The 14,677-nt window shown below is 44.7% G+C and overlaps 1 protein-coding gene across 1 annotated transcript; it reads left to right on the top strand.

The window, feature by feature from the left end:
• Positions 1–1,085: 1,085 nt before the first annotated feature.
• On the top strand, positions 1,086–7,163 carry LOC120895987. Its single transcript, XM_040299758.1, has 2 exons — positions 1,086–6,052; positions 6,340–7,163. Exons 1-2 carry the CDS (start codon positions 1,357–1,359, stop codon positions 6,582–6,584), a joined length of 4,941 nt encoding a protein of 1,646 aa, XP_040155692.1. The 5' UTR covers positions 1,086–1,356; the 3' UTR covers positions 6,585–7,163.
• Positions 7,164–14,677: the final 7,514 nt, after the last annotated feature.

Genomic DNA, 14,677 nt, shown 5'->3' with positions numbered 1-14,677 from the left:
TGTTAATCATATGGCGGTGAGATTTAATCGCCAGCAGCAATACCACAGACTAGCTGGGGCCACCTAAGTTGACATCAGGACGGTCAAAGTTCAAGGGTACGATTTGTTTGGTTCCTTGTCTTATGATTACCTACCTGCTTAAGGTGTGGCGTGCTGGATCGCATAAAATTTGAATCCACCTCCAGTTCAATGACTTTTGATTGGCGTTTGCATGCGTAGCGTGTCCTTGAAATTCTTTCTCCGTAGGATTGTTAATTCGTCTGGATGTTGGTAGGAAAACTGGCAACAAGCAATATTATAATCATTTAAACATGTGAAACGGAAACATGAATAAATTGTTTCATTATTTTCACTAATATGTAAACATAAAAAATAAAAACAAAAAAGTCATCGAACCTGCACGTGTTTTTAATTTTCTAAGTTGTTGATGATTCCTGTTAGCTGTTTCCTTTCCTTTCGTGCACTTGATAGTTCTACATTTCACGGTTACATTCCTTGCCAACCATTGGCAATGCGCCCAGGTCAATATCTTTAGCCAATGTTATTTCTACGCAACCGAAAACCAATGCGCCAAAGGAAAGTGGCAAATTAAATTTGGAATATTGGCTACTTTTCTGCAGCGTCGAAAGAGATGTTCATTAATCATTAAATGATATGAAATAACTAAGACATAATTTTACCCAAATCAATAAAACTATCAAATTAATTATGTAAAGATTTGATATTTTTATTTTACATTCCAAAACATCAAGTTCATTATCGAGAGAGAAACTTTATTCACAGCCGCTAGGGGGTTAAACTTGAATCGAAATTAATTTATGTCTGTTTTTGTTGCTGCTGTTGAGAATGAGTTTTGAACGTTGACCTCTCAATAATAGTTCTCTTTCTTTTTTTTTTAATTATTGTTTGCTTGTTCCATCTACACGAAGGATTTTCTTTCTATCCTGGCCACTTGCTAGAGTATTGTGCCTGCGCAGCTGTTTTGTTTGTGCCATCGCAGTTACCAGGACGACCCACGTTTAACCCTTAAAACGGTCTGGGAAGTGGCTGTGCCTTGTCTGCTATGTATAGTCCGTGCGCCATTAGTACTAATCTGTACTGCGGGTCGTAACCTTGCGGACACAGGAAAACTGATTCTTCGTTAAATAAGAAGCCACAATAGCATTCACACACTAACACATTATCGATTGATGGTGTGACGGGGTTTAAGTGGTAAAGTTAGGTGCTAATGCCGACAGAACAGTTAGACTGTTGTCAGTAGCCGAAACGGAACGTTGTACACGGCTCGTCACTTCGTTAGCGCTAAGTGAAAACATCAGTCCGCCAGCCAGCCAGCCAGCCAGTCACCCAGCCAGGATGCCGATATCTGCACCCAAAATTCCCGACGGTTTGCCGGAGTTAATGCGAGGGCTGGCCAAGAGTGTGATTAAGGAAAATCCGGAAAATCTGTACGTGCATGCGGCAGAGTACTTTGAAAACTTGATCCGTGAGCGCGATGGTCATCTCGACCATGGCTACCCAACGTTCAATGCGTATCAGGTGTACGCAGACTACAAGGAAAAGACCCGCGAAAAGTTAGGCTTAACAAAGGACCCTTCGCTTAGTGACGGTAACGGTGGCGACGGCGACGAAAGTGGCAGTGGGGGAAGTGAATCGAAAATGCGTGGCCGTAAACGACGTCGCGCGCGTAAACCCACCACTAGGGAGCGGGACAATCCGACCACGATGGTCGGCAATCCGTCGGTTAGCGATGAGGGTGAGCCGCAAAAGTTGAAATCCCTGTCCGAGGAGAGCGCTCCCGCACCGGTGGTGGAGCAGGAGATTGTGAAGGTGCACTACAATCCTCCGGAGGCGACCCCTTCCCCGGGCAGGGTAGTAAGTGCACAGTCAGTAGAGGCGGAACATGCCGTCTCGAGCATTCTGGACGATGAACAGATCCTCGATTCGGACGGTACCACCGGTGGAAAGGAAACGGGCGATGAGTTGGTTGATAATGGTGACGACATAGGAACGGCTCCTAGTACTGCGGAAGTTGCTGAGCGACCTCGTGTGCCGACCGTTGACAACTTGGAGCCGAGTGGTGAGATGCCCTTGCAAGATATGGAAACGTGCTTTGTGCATGCGAACGTTGACGATTTATTGGAAAAACACTCCGATGATTATAAAACCGAGCAGGGCAATGAGTTAGGAGGTGTGCCAGAGGAAACGAAGGTTTCCAGTGTTACTACAGGAGAAGGAGAAGACATTCCGGAGGGGCCGCAGGTTGAAGTGCAGCCGAAAAGCGTTGGTGATGAGGGAACGTCGCAGCACGCGCACGAAGTACCGAAGGATGAAGATGAAAATGAAATTCAGATGGTTGGGCAGGAAGAGCAGCAAGTTGATATTGAAACGAGACCTGCAGCAGTAGATGGAGCTGAGGTGGATAGTGAAACGAAACCCATACCAGTAGAAGGAACTGAGGTGCAAGCAGCCGCCGATTTTGATGGCAGTGAGGAGAACAACGACAAAGAAGATAAGATAGAAAATGAGTCAGGAAAGCAAGATGAAACACTCGTTACCAACGAGATAAAACCTGAGGAAAACGATGAAATAGTAAAAGAAAGTGCGAGTTCACCTGTAGCGATGGATAAAGATGATGATCAAACTAAAGCGAATGATGGAGAAGATACTGTAGATGTCTTGGTGGACGAAACAGCCGACAATTTGACGAAAAAGGATGAGCAAGCGAAATTGTCTGAAAATCAAACTAGTAGTGAGGCAGTTTTTACTTTACCAAATAACGAACAGAAACAAAATACGCCAACCACACCAGACAGCATAGAAAAGAGTGAAGAACATTCTTCTGCTCAGCCTACAGAAGATGGTTTAAAAATTGCACCAAGAATGGGTTTTGAAGACGATGAACTTCTAGAAACGGCTGATACACCATCCAAAACACTTGATTTGGTTGGAATTGATGTTGAGAATGCCTTAGAGAATGTCGATTCGCCTGATAAAATCTCAACTACGAATACTGAATTGAAAACAATTGAAACAACAGCAAATGAAGATGTGCTAGAAGCTGAAAGTAGTAAAAATGATGAAGAAATTGAAACTGCCGTTAAAGATGCTGAGCCAGCTGAGCAGGATCAAAGCATCGTTAGTGAAATACCAGTTAAAGATGAGCAAAACACCCCATTAAATTTGAATTTATCTGAACTTACTATGGAGAAGAACGATCTTGAGGTGCAGCTAGAATCGAAAGCATCGATTGATGATGATTCTAAGCAAGGAAATGATGAGCAACAGGAAGCAGAGGTGGATGCTAAAAGCGAAACAGAAAATAAACCAGAAGAAAGTAATGCAGCAAAATCAGTAAATAATGATGCAAATGAAGAAACGAAGCAAGAAAATGAAACGCATGCAGTTGAAGCGAAAGATGATGCTCTTTCAAATGCAGAAATGATCGTTACAGACTCCATCGAAGAGAAAGGTAACCAATTATCCGATCCAGCAACTGATCCTGTGATCGATCAAGAAGTAACCGGCGAACAGCAAGCTACCGAGTCAAGCACTGACAAGTCCGATATTGCAAAACCCGAGATTGAAGAGAAGAGCGAATCAGTCAACACCCAGGACAATGAGCATGAGGTAAATAAAGAACATAATGTTACAGATGCAAATGATTTGCTAACAAAGGATCGCTCTCTTGAAGATGTAGTTTGCGATGATTCTACAGCAAGCGGCACAGTAATTCCAGAAGCTACCAGCAGTGAAGGGATTGTCGAAGATAAGGTTGCTGAACAAGCTGAACCACTTGATGATGATATGAATAATGCTCCCGCAAAGGTAACTGAAGGTGTGGTTTCAGAAGAACCCAAGGATTGTGCTGTAACAGATACGGAAGAATGTGGAGATAACAAAGATGAAAAACAGGACCAAGAGTCTGAGCAAATGAAAGTCCAAGATGCAGACAAAAGTAATGAAAAACCAGCTGAAGTTGAAGCACCAACCGCTGTTCCAACAAAAGACGTTACTCCCACTCTGGAAAGTGTTGTAGTAGAAGAAATGCAGAAACTGCTGTCAAATGAAAACGATTTGAAACAAACTGAAAGCACAATCGTACAAGATAAGGTCTCAGGCAGCTCAAGTAAAGAGGTAGAAGAAAATGTTCGTGATGCATCTGAAGCTGATCTCAATGATGCTGTTATATTAGCTGCTGATGTACCAGTGGAAACACAATCGAGTGATAATGTTGGAGAAGTTGGATCTGGAAATGATTCTGATGCTGTTACCGCAATTAAGGAATCATCTGGCGATCACGAATCGGTTGCTGATTCAAAAAACGCACTGGACCAGACTCCACTTGCTTCACAGCAAACCAATGAAGAAACACCCAAGCGCGAAGTGAGCCTTGAAGAAGTCGTTGAAGAACCATGCGTTAAACGTGAAATAACACCCTCTAAAACAGGACCCTTAGAAAAAGAGGATAGTACCGAGAAACAGGTAGAAGAGCGGGAAGAAATAAAGAAAGTTGATCTTAGCCAACTTAGCAAAGATTCGGCCGAGGCTCTTTTTTACAGTTTGAAAAAGAGCGAACTCGAAAATCAGGATCCCGCTGATGGTGGTACGACGGGGGACGTCCATAGGACAACAGCCACGAATGCGGAAATTGAGCCACAAAAAACCGAAGAAGACGACGATCAGGACGTTGTGGTAAAGGAAGAGCCTGTTGCTACTTCGAGCGAAGATCGCACCAAGCGAACGTTTACAGATGATTTTTTAGATGAAACCCCCATCACTGAAGCTGCCACCCCCACTACGACCCTGCCATGTGATGGGGCAACTAAAGCGCTCGATCCACTACCGATGGAACAGGAGCGAACGTCACTGGAAACCGATGAACAGAAGGATGAATTCAATCCAATGGTGATGGTTTCGATGCGATCAAAACAATTTCAGGAGCAACTGCACAGCAGAGATGCGGGTGAGCAGCTGGGCGAAGGGCAGGCGGATGATGCAACCCCCAAGCGACCGATCATGCGACGATGTATGACCGAGATGTCAGGATTGCAGCGGTACGATCCGGCAGTGGATGAAGATCCGGCCGACAGTCGACCGTCGACCGAGGATCCGAGCTACGTCGAGGAAGAGGACCAGTTTGATGGGTACTACATAGGGCATATAAAGAATAAAATTCTAGCCTCATCCGTCTCGGTGGCCGATTCCGACTGTCCGGATGGAACACGCTCGTCCGTTGAATCGGTCGACGAGAATCAGGTGCGTACGGCGCTGGAAACGATTGCTTCTACCGATACGGAATCAACCATCGCCTCGCAGGCTACGATCCAGCAGGCGGGACGCCGTAGCTACCTCCGGAAGCACTCGCAGAACACGTCCTCCAACATACCGTACGCGTCGTTCGGCAATGCCGCCATCGATCAATCGTTGGACGAGTTTATCGAGCGGGAAGAGCAACACAAGCAGGACGAAGCGATGGCCGAGGCGGCCACCAAGATTCAGCGCTCGTACCGTACGCACAAGAAGAAGCTACTGCGCGACTACCATAGCACGATGCGTACCTGCACCGAGGACCAGTCGGCAGAAAGTGGCGAAGAGTATGCCGCCAGCGTTATCCAGATCAAGCTGGACCAGCGACGCCCAGACGGTCCGGATCCAACGGAAGGAGGTGACGCTGGAGAGGAAAGTGATTCAGCAACGGCAAGCCATCAAGAACCGTTGGGTGCGACCGGGCGTCGGCCAATGTACAGCTTGAACATTGACGAGTACGACACGGTGGCACGGCGTATGACACTAACCCGCGGTGTGGCCATGCAGCGCAACTCAACGCCGGAAGACGACTCCGGCAAGTCGTCAAACGTGTCCACCGATCGAAAACCATCGCTAACCAGCAGCGTGGCCACTGCGAAGAAGGACTCGGCACCTGCTAGTGAATCCGGTGCTAGTGAAAGTCGGAGCTCGTCAGACGAAAAGCCACCCAAAGCGGATGCTACCCAAGGGTCAAGTGACGAGCCGGAACCGAAGGATGGCGCACTAAACTCATCACGATCAAGTTAGTAGGAGTTTAAAGTTCTGTTCCTAGATAACAACAAGCACTGTGGGAGCATTCATGTAATGCATCCAATTTACTGCATTTACTTCTACTACTACTGCTACTACTGCCACTACTAGTACTACCACCAGCAACACACTACTGCAAATATTGCTTCTATCGCGGCCCGGTGCCATCATCCGTGTGATATCTGAGCGTTTTTTCTCTCTGCTTTTCCTCTCCCCCTTTCTTTTCGGTTTTCTTTCCCGCTCGTTCCTCCCCTTCCGTGCGCTATCTCTTTCTTGCAGAACCGAAAAGTGGCCCCGCCGGGACTGTGACTGGACGGGAGCAGCATCCCGTGTCCGCGCCCAGAACCGCCACCAGCCTCAGGACGTCCTTTGCACCGCTGGACGTGCAGAGTCTGTTGCTGATTGCACGGCAGCGCACGATGCCGGTACAGATCGATTCGTCCGTCATCCGGGTACTTCCGAAGCACATGCGCAAGCGAATCAGCAGTGCGGGCATGCTGGATGGCAACGGCAAGCGGAAGTAACGGGTGCGACTCTTAGTATCGCGCGCGCGTTTTTAGCATGGTAGTGGACGTACATGAAGTACCAATTATGAATGCAAAATATAATCAACTAATAATGATCAGTTTGGCACATTGCAAAACAGTTGTGTTTTCTTTTGTTACAATTTGTTTTGTCATTTTTCCCGTAGGTTTGTTCGGTTCCGCCGCTAGCTCATGCTTTCTCGCACACAGTGACGCATCCCACACGCACGTAGGCATACTGCCATGTTATGGCCATAGAGAATGTCGTTTGTAGGCTGACCAATATGTCGCGCAAGGGGCGTAGCTACCATGCGTCCATGCTAGTTTAGCTTATCGATTGTACGATCTGCTGAGTTATTCAAACGTAAATTGCATGTTGCATGCCATACCTTTGCAGGGCTTTTGTTGGCTGTCGGCGCTGTAGTTGTAGCAAATTTATCGACAAATGTAATTACACGGTGACAAATTTTCTTTCAAATACGGTAAATTCTAGATCAGATAGAATTGAAAAATTTTAAGCTAAAAATCACTTTAAAAAAGGCTTTTTTATGCAATTTAGATCTAATAAAAATTATTTTAGCTTAAATTTGTCTTAAATCTGTAAAATTTTAAGAACTACATTTGAGTAAATAGAGCACTGTTGGCGTGCAACATATTAAATTCAGAGAAACGCGTCAACATGAGTAACCTTTCTTATGCCTTTTTCGCGTAACTAACAAATCTAAATTCTCAATAAATACCTCTAATAACGAGTAAAATATCGTATAACAAGCAAATTCATGTGTGTTTCTGATACATTGTTTGCGGTCGATGATAGATCTTGTTCTCATTTGCTAAAATTGAGCATTATTTTTTTAATTTCGATTGTCGCTCAGACTAGTGAGAGTTTCGATAGTACTTCTTCTACTTGGCCTAACGTCCTACACGGATGATCCATTCTAGGCTTGAGTCCGCGATGGGCATGTTGTTAAGTCGTGCGAGTTTACGACTGTACCACCGAAACGCCCCGAAACTGTGCTGTCGCTTGGGGGAGTTTTGTACGGCTACAAGCGTGTTGTAGATATGATGCCAATTCATTTATTGAAATCCTAATTCGTGCTGAAGAATATTTACCACCAGTTGGCGGACTGAGCGACCGCTAGGGGCCTCTTCGATTTTACCCTAAATCCGGATTTTTTTATCTCAAACTAATGTTTAATTCTTCTAATGAAACTGGCTTATTATGTGTACAAAATAGTGGAGTTTGTAAATTTCGAAAAATATAACAGAAAATAAACAATCGACCTCAATAATCATCGTCCCTCAATAATCATGACCAAGAAATAGTAAAACTATACACAAATACTTTCCCAAATATTAGTATTATGCAGACATTTTCCTGTTTTTCAGATGCACATAAGCTTTTATATCAGCACATGTCCTGGTCCTGGAACCAATTATTTACCTTTTCATACACATTTTATAGGAAAGGGTTTCCCAAATAATGAATGAGTCTCTACATTTTTCAAAAATTGCTAACTTTTCAATACTTTTTTCTATAAAAAAAAACAGACGGTTATAGCGAAACGCTTAAAATTGTGTATGATCCTGGTCCTGGTGTTTTTAATATAAATAATCGGAGTCTCATTCCCACTCTACCTCTAAACTCAATAATTGTATCCCTTGCAGCGGGTTCTCTTATCCAGATTTCATTGTAAATAAATGTCAACTGGTAGCCAATGATGTCGTGTTTAAGCAATGTTTATAGTGTTACTAGAATCTATTCCATAACAGCGATATTCATGAAGATGTGTGGTCAAAAGATTTTTTTTATATTCTTCAAATCTCTTCACAAATAGGATTAAGCAAAAAAGAGTTACTGTTGATTGATCGATCGTTAATGGGCGGTTTCCCATAAGCGCTTCAGGCCTATGATAAACCCTAAGCCTAACCGATAATAAACTCCAGACTCTATCATTACATATTAAACTGACCTCTATTTGGCCGATGCCTACGAACAGAGTGAAACGCACCACCACGAAGGCCAATGACACCCTTTAGGGAAGGTGAATCTTTTATTTGACATGCCGTTCGGTAGATTGCACGTATTTAAGGGAGCTTTTTTATCTACTTCCATCTACGTCCGTTGTTAGGTGGCCGTCCTTCTTCGTCAGCCAAAAAATAAAAATAGTCAATGTTTGCACAGTTCAACACAAATTACCCATCGCACAGAGGCTGATAAGATGCTAAGGGGACAACGAAAACGCACCTGATGCTTTTTAGAGCCGTTAGACCATACGCAAGCATGGGTTGGTCGGTTGTTTGAAATCGCTACATTACATAAGTGTTTGTATGTTCCAGTAAAGAGGTTATGGCTCTATATAACATGATGGAAGGTTAGCACATTCCATGTTTGCAAAGTTGTCGAATAAAGTTTACAAGCTGTTTTGCAACTAAAGCAGTTCCCTGTTTTGAGAGATGAATTCGTTTCACTTTACATGCTACGTTATCTGAATAATTTATGATAGCTTTGTTGCATTGTCGCGCAATACACACCATTTACCTTCACACCGCCTCACGGCTGAACAGGAGATTGGGGTAAGTGAGAGTCTTTGTTGTAACGAAATCTTGTGTAAAAAGGGTTGATCCATTTCCTCCCGTATTCATAAGGTGCGAGAAATGGGTCAGTTAGCAGCGAACAAAGCGTAAATGACGACCAGCGACCATGAGCTTAGCTCGCGACGGAAAAAGGGCATTTTTGTGTTGCTGTTAGTGTCGCTTGAATTTCATACGGGCGTTTTGGACCCTTTTACCTCGGGCAACATCTACACACCTGGCTGTCAAATCCCGCGAATGTGTTTTATCGCATTCGATTTCTCAGCCCTAACACGGAACAAAGCACCACGAACGTCAGGGTGATGATGCGTCATAATCCCCCAAACAGACATTATTCAATCGATCATCACTGCTGTGCCGAGACGATGCGCAGTTGTGGCGTGTGGATGGACAGCGGTGAAGCACCGGGGGAAAAAAAGGTTAATTGGAGACAAGTGACACGAGACCGGGGTTACGGTAACGGCCATACTACACGAACAACAAACCTTCCGCTCAGCCGCTGTGGGATGATTGCGAATACAAAGTACGCACGCGAGGTTCTAGCGCGGGAAAAAGAAAGCAAAAACAAAAGACCGCTGGCTGAAATTCCTCATTTAACAACCGACGCAGCAGCATTCGGCCGGGACCGGACGTCGCACATACGGGAACGCACACAAAAACATTACACGCTGTCGTCGTCGTCGACCGGCAACTGACGTCAACCCTCAATTGGACCGACAGGCTGCGTCGGTTGTGAGCTGCTGGTCCATTTTTGAGTACCACCAAACCGTTGACCCACCCATGGGGAGGTGGAGGGAGTAATCGACTTACCCGCGCACAAGCCGAGTGGACACTTCCACACCACACCGTGTGCCGTTACGCGAGGTGACGATGATGCAGCGAAAGGTGCAAATGAAATGCATATTTCCATCCTGCCATCCTGTTTGGCAACCTCCAGGCGCGCGCGAAGCGGAAGATTAGCCTGCCATCGCCATCTCGAGACGGGATCGACCTTGGCCACCTACGGAAAATGTCACGACAGTTTGTGTTTTCATATGCACGGGCCCGATGTGACCCGATAGGCGGTTGCGATGGTGGTTAATGGCGCAGCAAGCAGCAACCGTGCAGTGTCGATCTGCCCCCAAAAACAACTTCATATCCTGCCCATCCGCCTCCCCATGAGTGGCCGCAGTCGGCCGACGAGTATGATCGATATGAGTGGTGGCGTAACATGGCGTAACAGTTACTTCTTCGGGGGACATGCTGGCAGCTCCGGTCAAGAGCGAGGTGCGTTCTGATCCACTAGCTGCCTGTCGGGCGGTCCGAATCGAACGTTGACTATTAATAGTTACAATACGCGGCAGTATCTAGCGTTGGAGATCGCCGCTAACGGCCTCGGCGTTGTCGTCTTGTCGTCGACGTTTTCTTCTGCCCTTGCCCTTACGATGATGGCCGAATGGCGGGAAATAGTTGCGTTTGGTAGAGTAGTGTTCCTTATTCAACGGATATGATGTATTTGTAACATTCCTTTCCGAGTAGGAGAGCATACTCGATCGTACGATCGTATTGAGTTAAAATTGGACGAATAAAGACATCCTCAGCTTGTAAACATCGAAAACTGAGCGCCGAATTATCGATGACCTACGAGTTGAAGTAAAACGGAAAGAACGATCTCTATCCAACGTTTGATATGCTGTAGGTGGTTTGATATTGCTCATCGTCCCAAAATGCCGATCTTCGAACGCATCAACCAACACGACCGCTCACTGCGTCATCTGGCCGCTCAAAAGCGTATGCATTCGACTTCCGGTTTTTGCCTTTCAGTCGATCCACCATCGCGCGGTCAGTCATATTTCACCAAAGTTCAAGAATGCCCAACCAACCCGACCCGAATAGATCTATCTTTACCGATGTGCAAAGAGGGCCCTTCTCTGTGTTTGGTTTTTTTTTGTTGTTGGCAAGGGCGAGTAATGGTGGAAATAAACTATAACGCTCGTTACACCACGCTCGGACAGTGCAGTGAAGTGATCGGCAAGCGGGGGATGGGAACATTTTACGACTATATAGTCGTGGCAGGCGAAAAGGAAGGGTGAAAAACGGGGGAGGCAGTTGAGCTAGAAAACTGACAGCAATGCTCACGACGAAGATGATGATTATGACGGTGTGAAATGCCGTGCAAAGTGGTGGACCGCCATCCACCATTAACCGGGCGATATGGTGCGCGGCTACCTAACTGAAGGGGGCCGACGATGGGTGCGGTTATGCATTTCGCGAGTTTTAGTGGTTGTTGGCCCACTCTCAGCAGCCCGGGCTGACCTTGTTCAAGAGATGCTGGGACGGGAGAGTCAGAGAGGCACAGGGACGGTTGGCCGATGACTCTTCCTTTGAGCGAACATAGACAATAATTTGCCACAAACACATGGTTTTGCTTTTGAGACATAAAATACGGGTTTGGCGCGCATTTTCGGCAGTTGCTGGGGGTCGTTTTGCAGGGAGCGGGGGGGGGAAGAGGTATGTACGCTTTCATTGCATGGCGGAACAAGAAGGCTCAAGTTTTCATCACTTCCTGACATGATCGACCTGATCGGCGATTTGGAGAAGCACGTAATATCAACCACAGCGCGGCCGTTTGCATGCCACACTAAGTGAGCGGTAATTGTACGGCGGATGACCTCCCACCGTGAGCGTGACACGCATATGGAATGTTTAGTTTGGAATTTTTATACGCACGGCAATGTAAAGACAAGCACAGCGCCATACACACCACCCTGTCTGCGTGTGTGAATGATGAACGATGGTCAGATTCGAGTCGGATATTATCACGCACGCGAGCGGGTCTATTTTCGCGCACTGTGATTCAATTTGGAAGCTCAAGGGAAGGGTGTAGAACATTAAAACGATTTCAACTCACAGAAATAAAGAGGTACACATCTAATGACCGCCCCTCCACGTCCCGCCCCGTGTGTAGCGTTATATGGACGGTTTATGATGCCCTCTGCAGCGATTGTCAGTGTGCGAACGGCAAATGGGTTCTTTTGAGCGGGTGGTAATAATTACCCTACTGTATCCCCTTGAACTTGATGTGCTCAGACTGTAATCATGGACAAGTGTAAATAAGCTAAGACGCAATATTTGGGTGAGATATGTATGTAAAACAATACGAGACTACTAGCAACTCCAAGCACCCACTATACCATAGCTTGATTTTCGTCTAAGAAAAGTAGAAAATAAAAATGTTGACAGTGCACATTAATTTTGGACTTCAACGCACCTATTTTTGTCTCTAAGTGAACAATTTTTGACTATTGTAGGAATCATGATTTGATTGTTGATTTGAAATTTAATAGATTCTACAGTCATTGTTTAAACCTGTAAATATATGCCAACTTTTTCCACTCCATTAAAACTTCCAAAATTGGCATACAGGTGTCCCCCGAGATACGACTGTATTTGGGACCGAAAAAATGGCCCAAAGCAAGGCGTAAGTCGAAATAGTCGTATGTCGAATATCTGTCAAAGTTAAGTTTAAAACCGAAGTTGAAGAGGCGAAATCTATGATATCGTGATTTTTATTTGAAATAAGTTTTGATAATGTATTAATTTTACACCGAAAGTCGTTTACGCGATATAAATATCAAAGATCGGCTAGTTGAAGAATCTTTGGAAATGTGTTTGTAACGGTTTTCAACACAGAAATTCAAAAAAATACATAAATTTCTTCTCACTGACAACTTTTCACTGTCAAAATCAAAATCGTCGTATCTGCGAATCGTCGTAACTCGAGGGGGTCGTAACTCGGGGGACGCCTGTAATCTTCTGGTAATCTACCTAACCATATTGTTCAGCTACAAAACAGTAAATGGACATGTACATGAGTACTTTGGGGAAAGGATGATCCAGGGTAACGATATACATGCACAAGGAACAGCAGAGCACAGGAGTCCAGGCTAGAATGTTATCGTCTAGTCCGGGAAATTGTTTGTTATTTAAAGTGCTCCAAATCTACAGTAGCATGCCCCGTGATGTTGGTTAACCAAGAGTCACTATACAACTTTAAAGGGTCTTGCGCGACATATATTAAGTTTAGGTATAGTTAATTAACAGATGTATCATAGTAATGTAATGTAAGATAACTGTTGTATTACGTTTTGTTAGATACACTGCACTGTCATTACTTGTGAGAGTGATGATGATTAGATTTTCTTATTATTTTTTGTTTGTTTTGTAAAGTATTAAGAATATATAGAAAAAGATAATAAGAAAGAGGCGACAATCTATTGAGACACACGCGCGAGGATCAAATCGTTATGGGCTCATGTGTTGGGTTTTAATAATCGCCAATGATTTTTGCGTTCCAGCCAGGGGAGTAGGCGTAGGCCATATCGCGTGAGCTTACGTTGAATCGCCTCAAGTCGAGCAATTGAAGAAGCAGTAGGCGGGCTCCAGACTACGCACCAGCATTCCACAACCGAACAGACGATACTGCACATAAGGTTGCGGAATTTGTTAGTTGTCCGAATAGCCACGCCAAGTAGTTGATTTCCTCTAGCTGCAACGTCATCGATATGCTGTTTAAAATTCATACTCGAGTTTAGAAGAACGCCCAGGTCTGTGGCATAATTTTGCCGATTAACTGCAGTGCCGTCTATGAAGTTGGTAGGTTATAATCTTCAAACTTGCAAATTTAATATTCTAGTGATAAATAGCGTTCATCTCAATCGATTGTCGAGGTAGGTGGTGGGACTCATCATCATTATAAAAACGGTTATATTTTAAAATATATATAATGGTTCAATGAAATTATAAGCTGAATAATTTTGGAACACACAGTTTCGGACATAACATTTTTTAAATAAAGCAATTGACTTACAGTCAAAAATTGATTATTAGAGACAATAACTGTTGCGCACTGTCAAAAAATGATGCTTTAGACGCACAAATAGGTGCCTTAAACACAGAAATAAGTGAATTAGAGCAAGCATTTAGTGGCAACGACTGTAAAATAACCGCTTTTCCTTATTTCTTACGCTGTTACGAACGTCGCTCTTGTAAAATGGCCTAATTAGGCTCTACACAATTAGGACGGTGCATCGGCACAGTAGTGTGGTAATGTTTTTGCCGCTTAAATTAATTCATTAAACGAGCTATATAACAACAACAGTCCCTGATTGAATTATGCAACCATGATGCACCGGGTTGGCTGGTTTGCAATCAAAGAACTATCGAAACCAATTTCAACTGTCACGTCACGGCTGCGTTCGATCGAGGGAGAACGCTGTCGTAACAATAAATTACTCCTGATCGCTTATGGGACAGGTTCTAGTTTCGGGGGAAATCGTGATCACAATTGTGCAACCACCGGCCCGCGGAGGTTACATGGGTTCGGAACGTGTTAAAAATAAACCTATCACTGTGAATCCAAAGAATTGGATGCTGGCAGGAAACAAAAGGCACGTTGGAATTGGAAAACAAATGCTCTGAGGTCACTCGATCACTGACGCGGGTGGGTGGGCCCGGGG

The sequence above is a fragment of the Anopheles arabiensis genome, chromosome 2 (assembly GCF_016920715.1).
Source record: "Anopheles arabiensis isolate DONGOLA chromosome 2, AaraD3, whole genome shotgun sequence".
NCBI classification, from domain to species: domain Eukaryota; kingdom Metazoa; phylum Arthropoda; class Insecta; order Diptera; family Culicidae; genus Anopheles; species Anopheles arabiensis.
Note: the sequence above shows the minus strand (reverse complement) of the source record. Positions and strands in the feature narration are given on the sequence as shown.

Coding starts and splice junctions, on each gene's coding strand:
- LOC120895987 (XM_040299758.1), top strand. CDS start 1,357: ATGCCGATATCTGCACCCAAAATTCCCGACGGTTTGCCGGAGTTAATG. Junction 6,053..6,339: donor ACTAAACTCATCACGATCAA/GTTAGTAGGAGT, acceptor TCTTTCTTGCAG/AACCGAAAAGTGGCCCCGCC.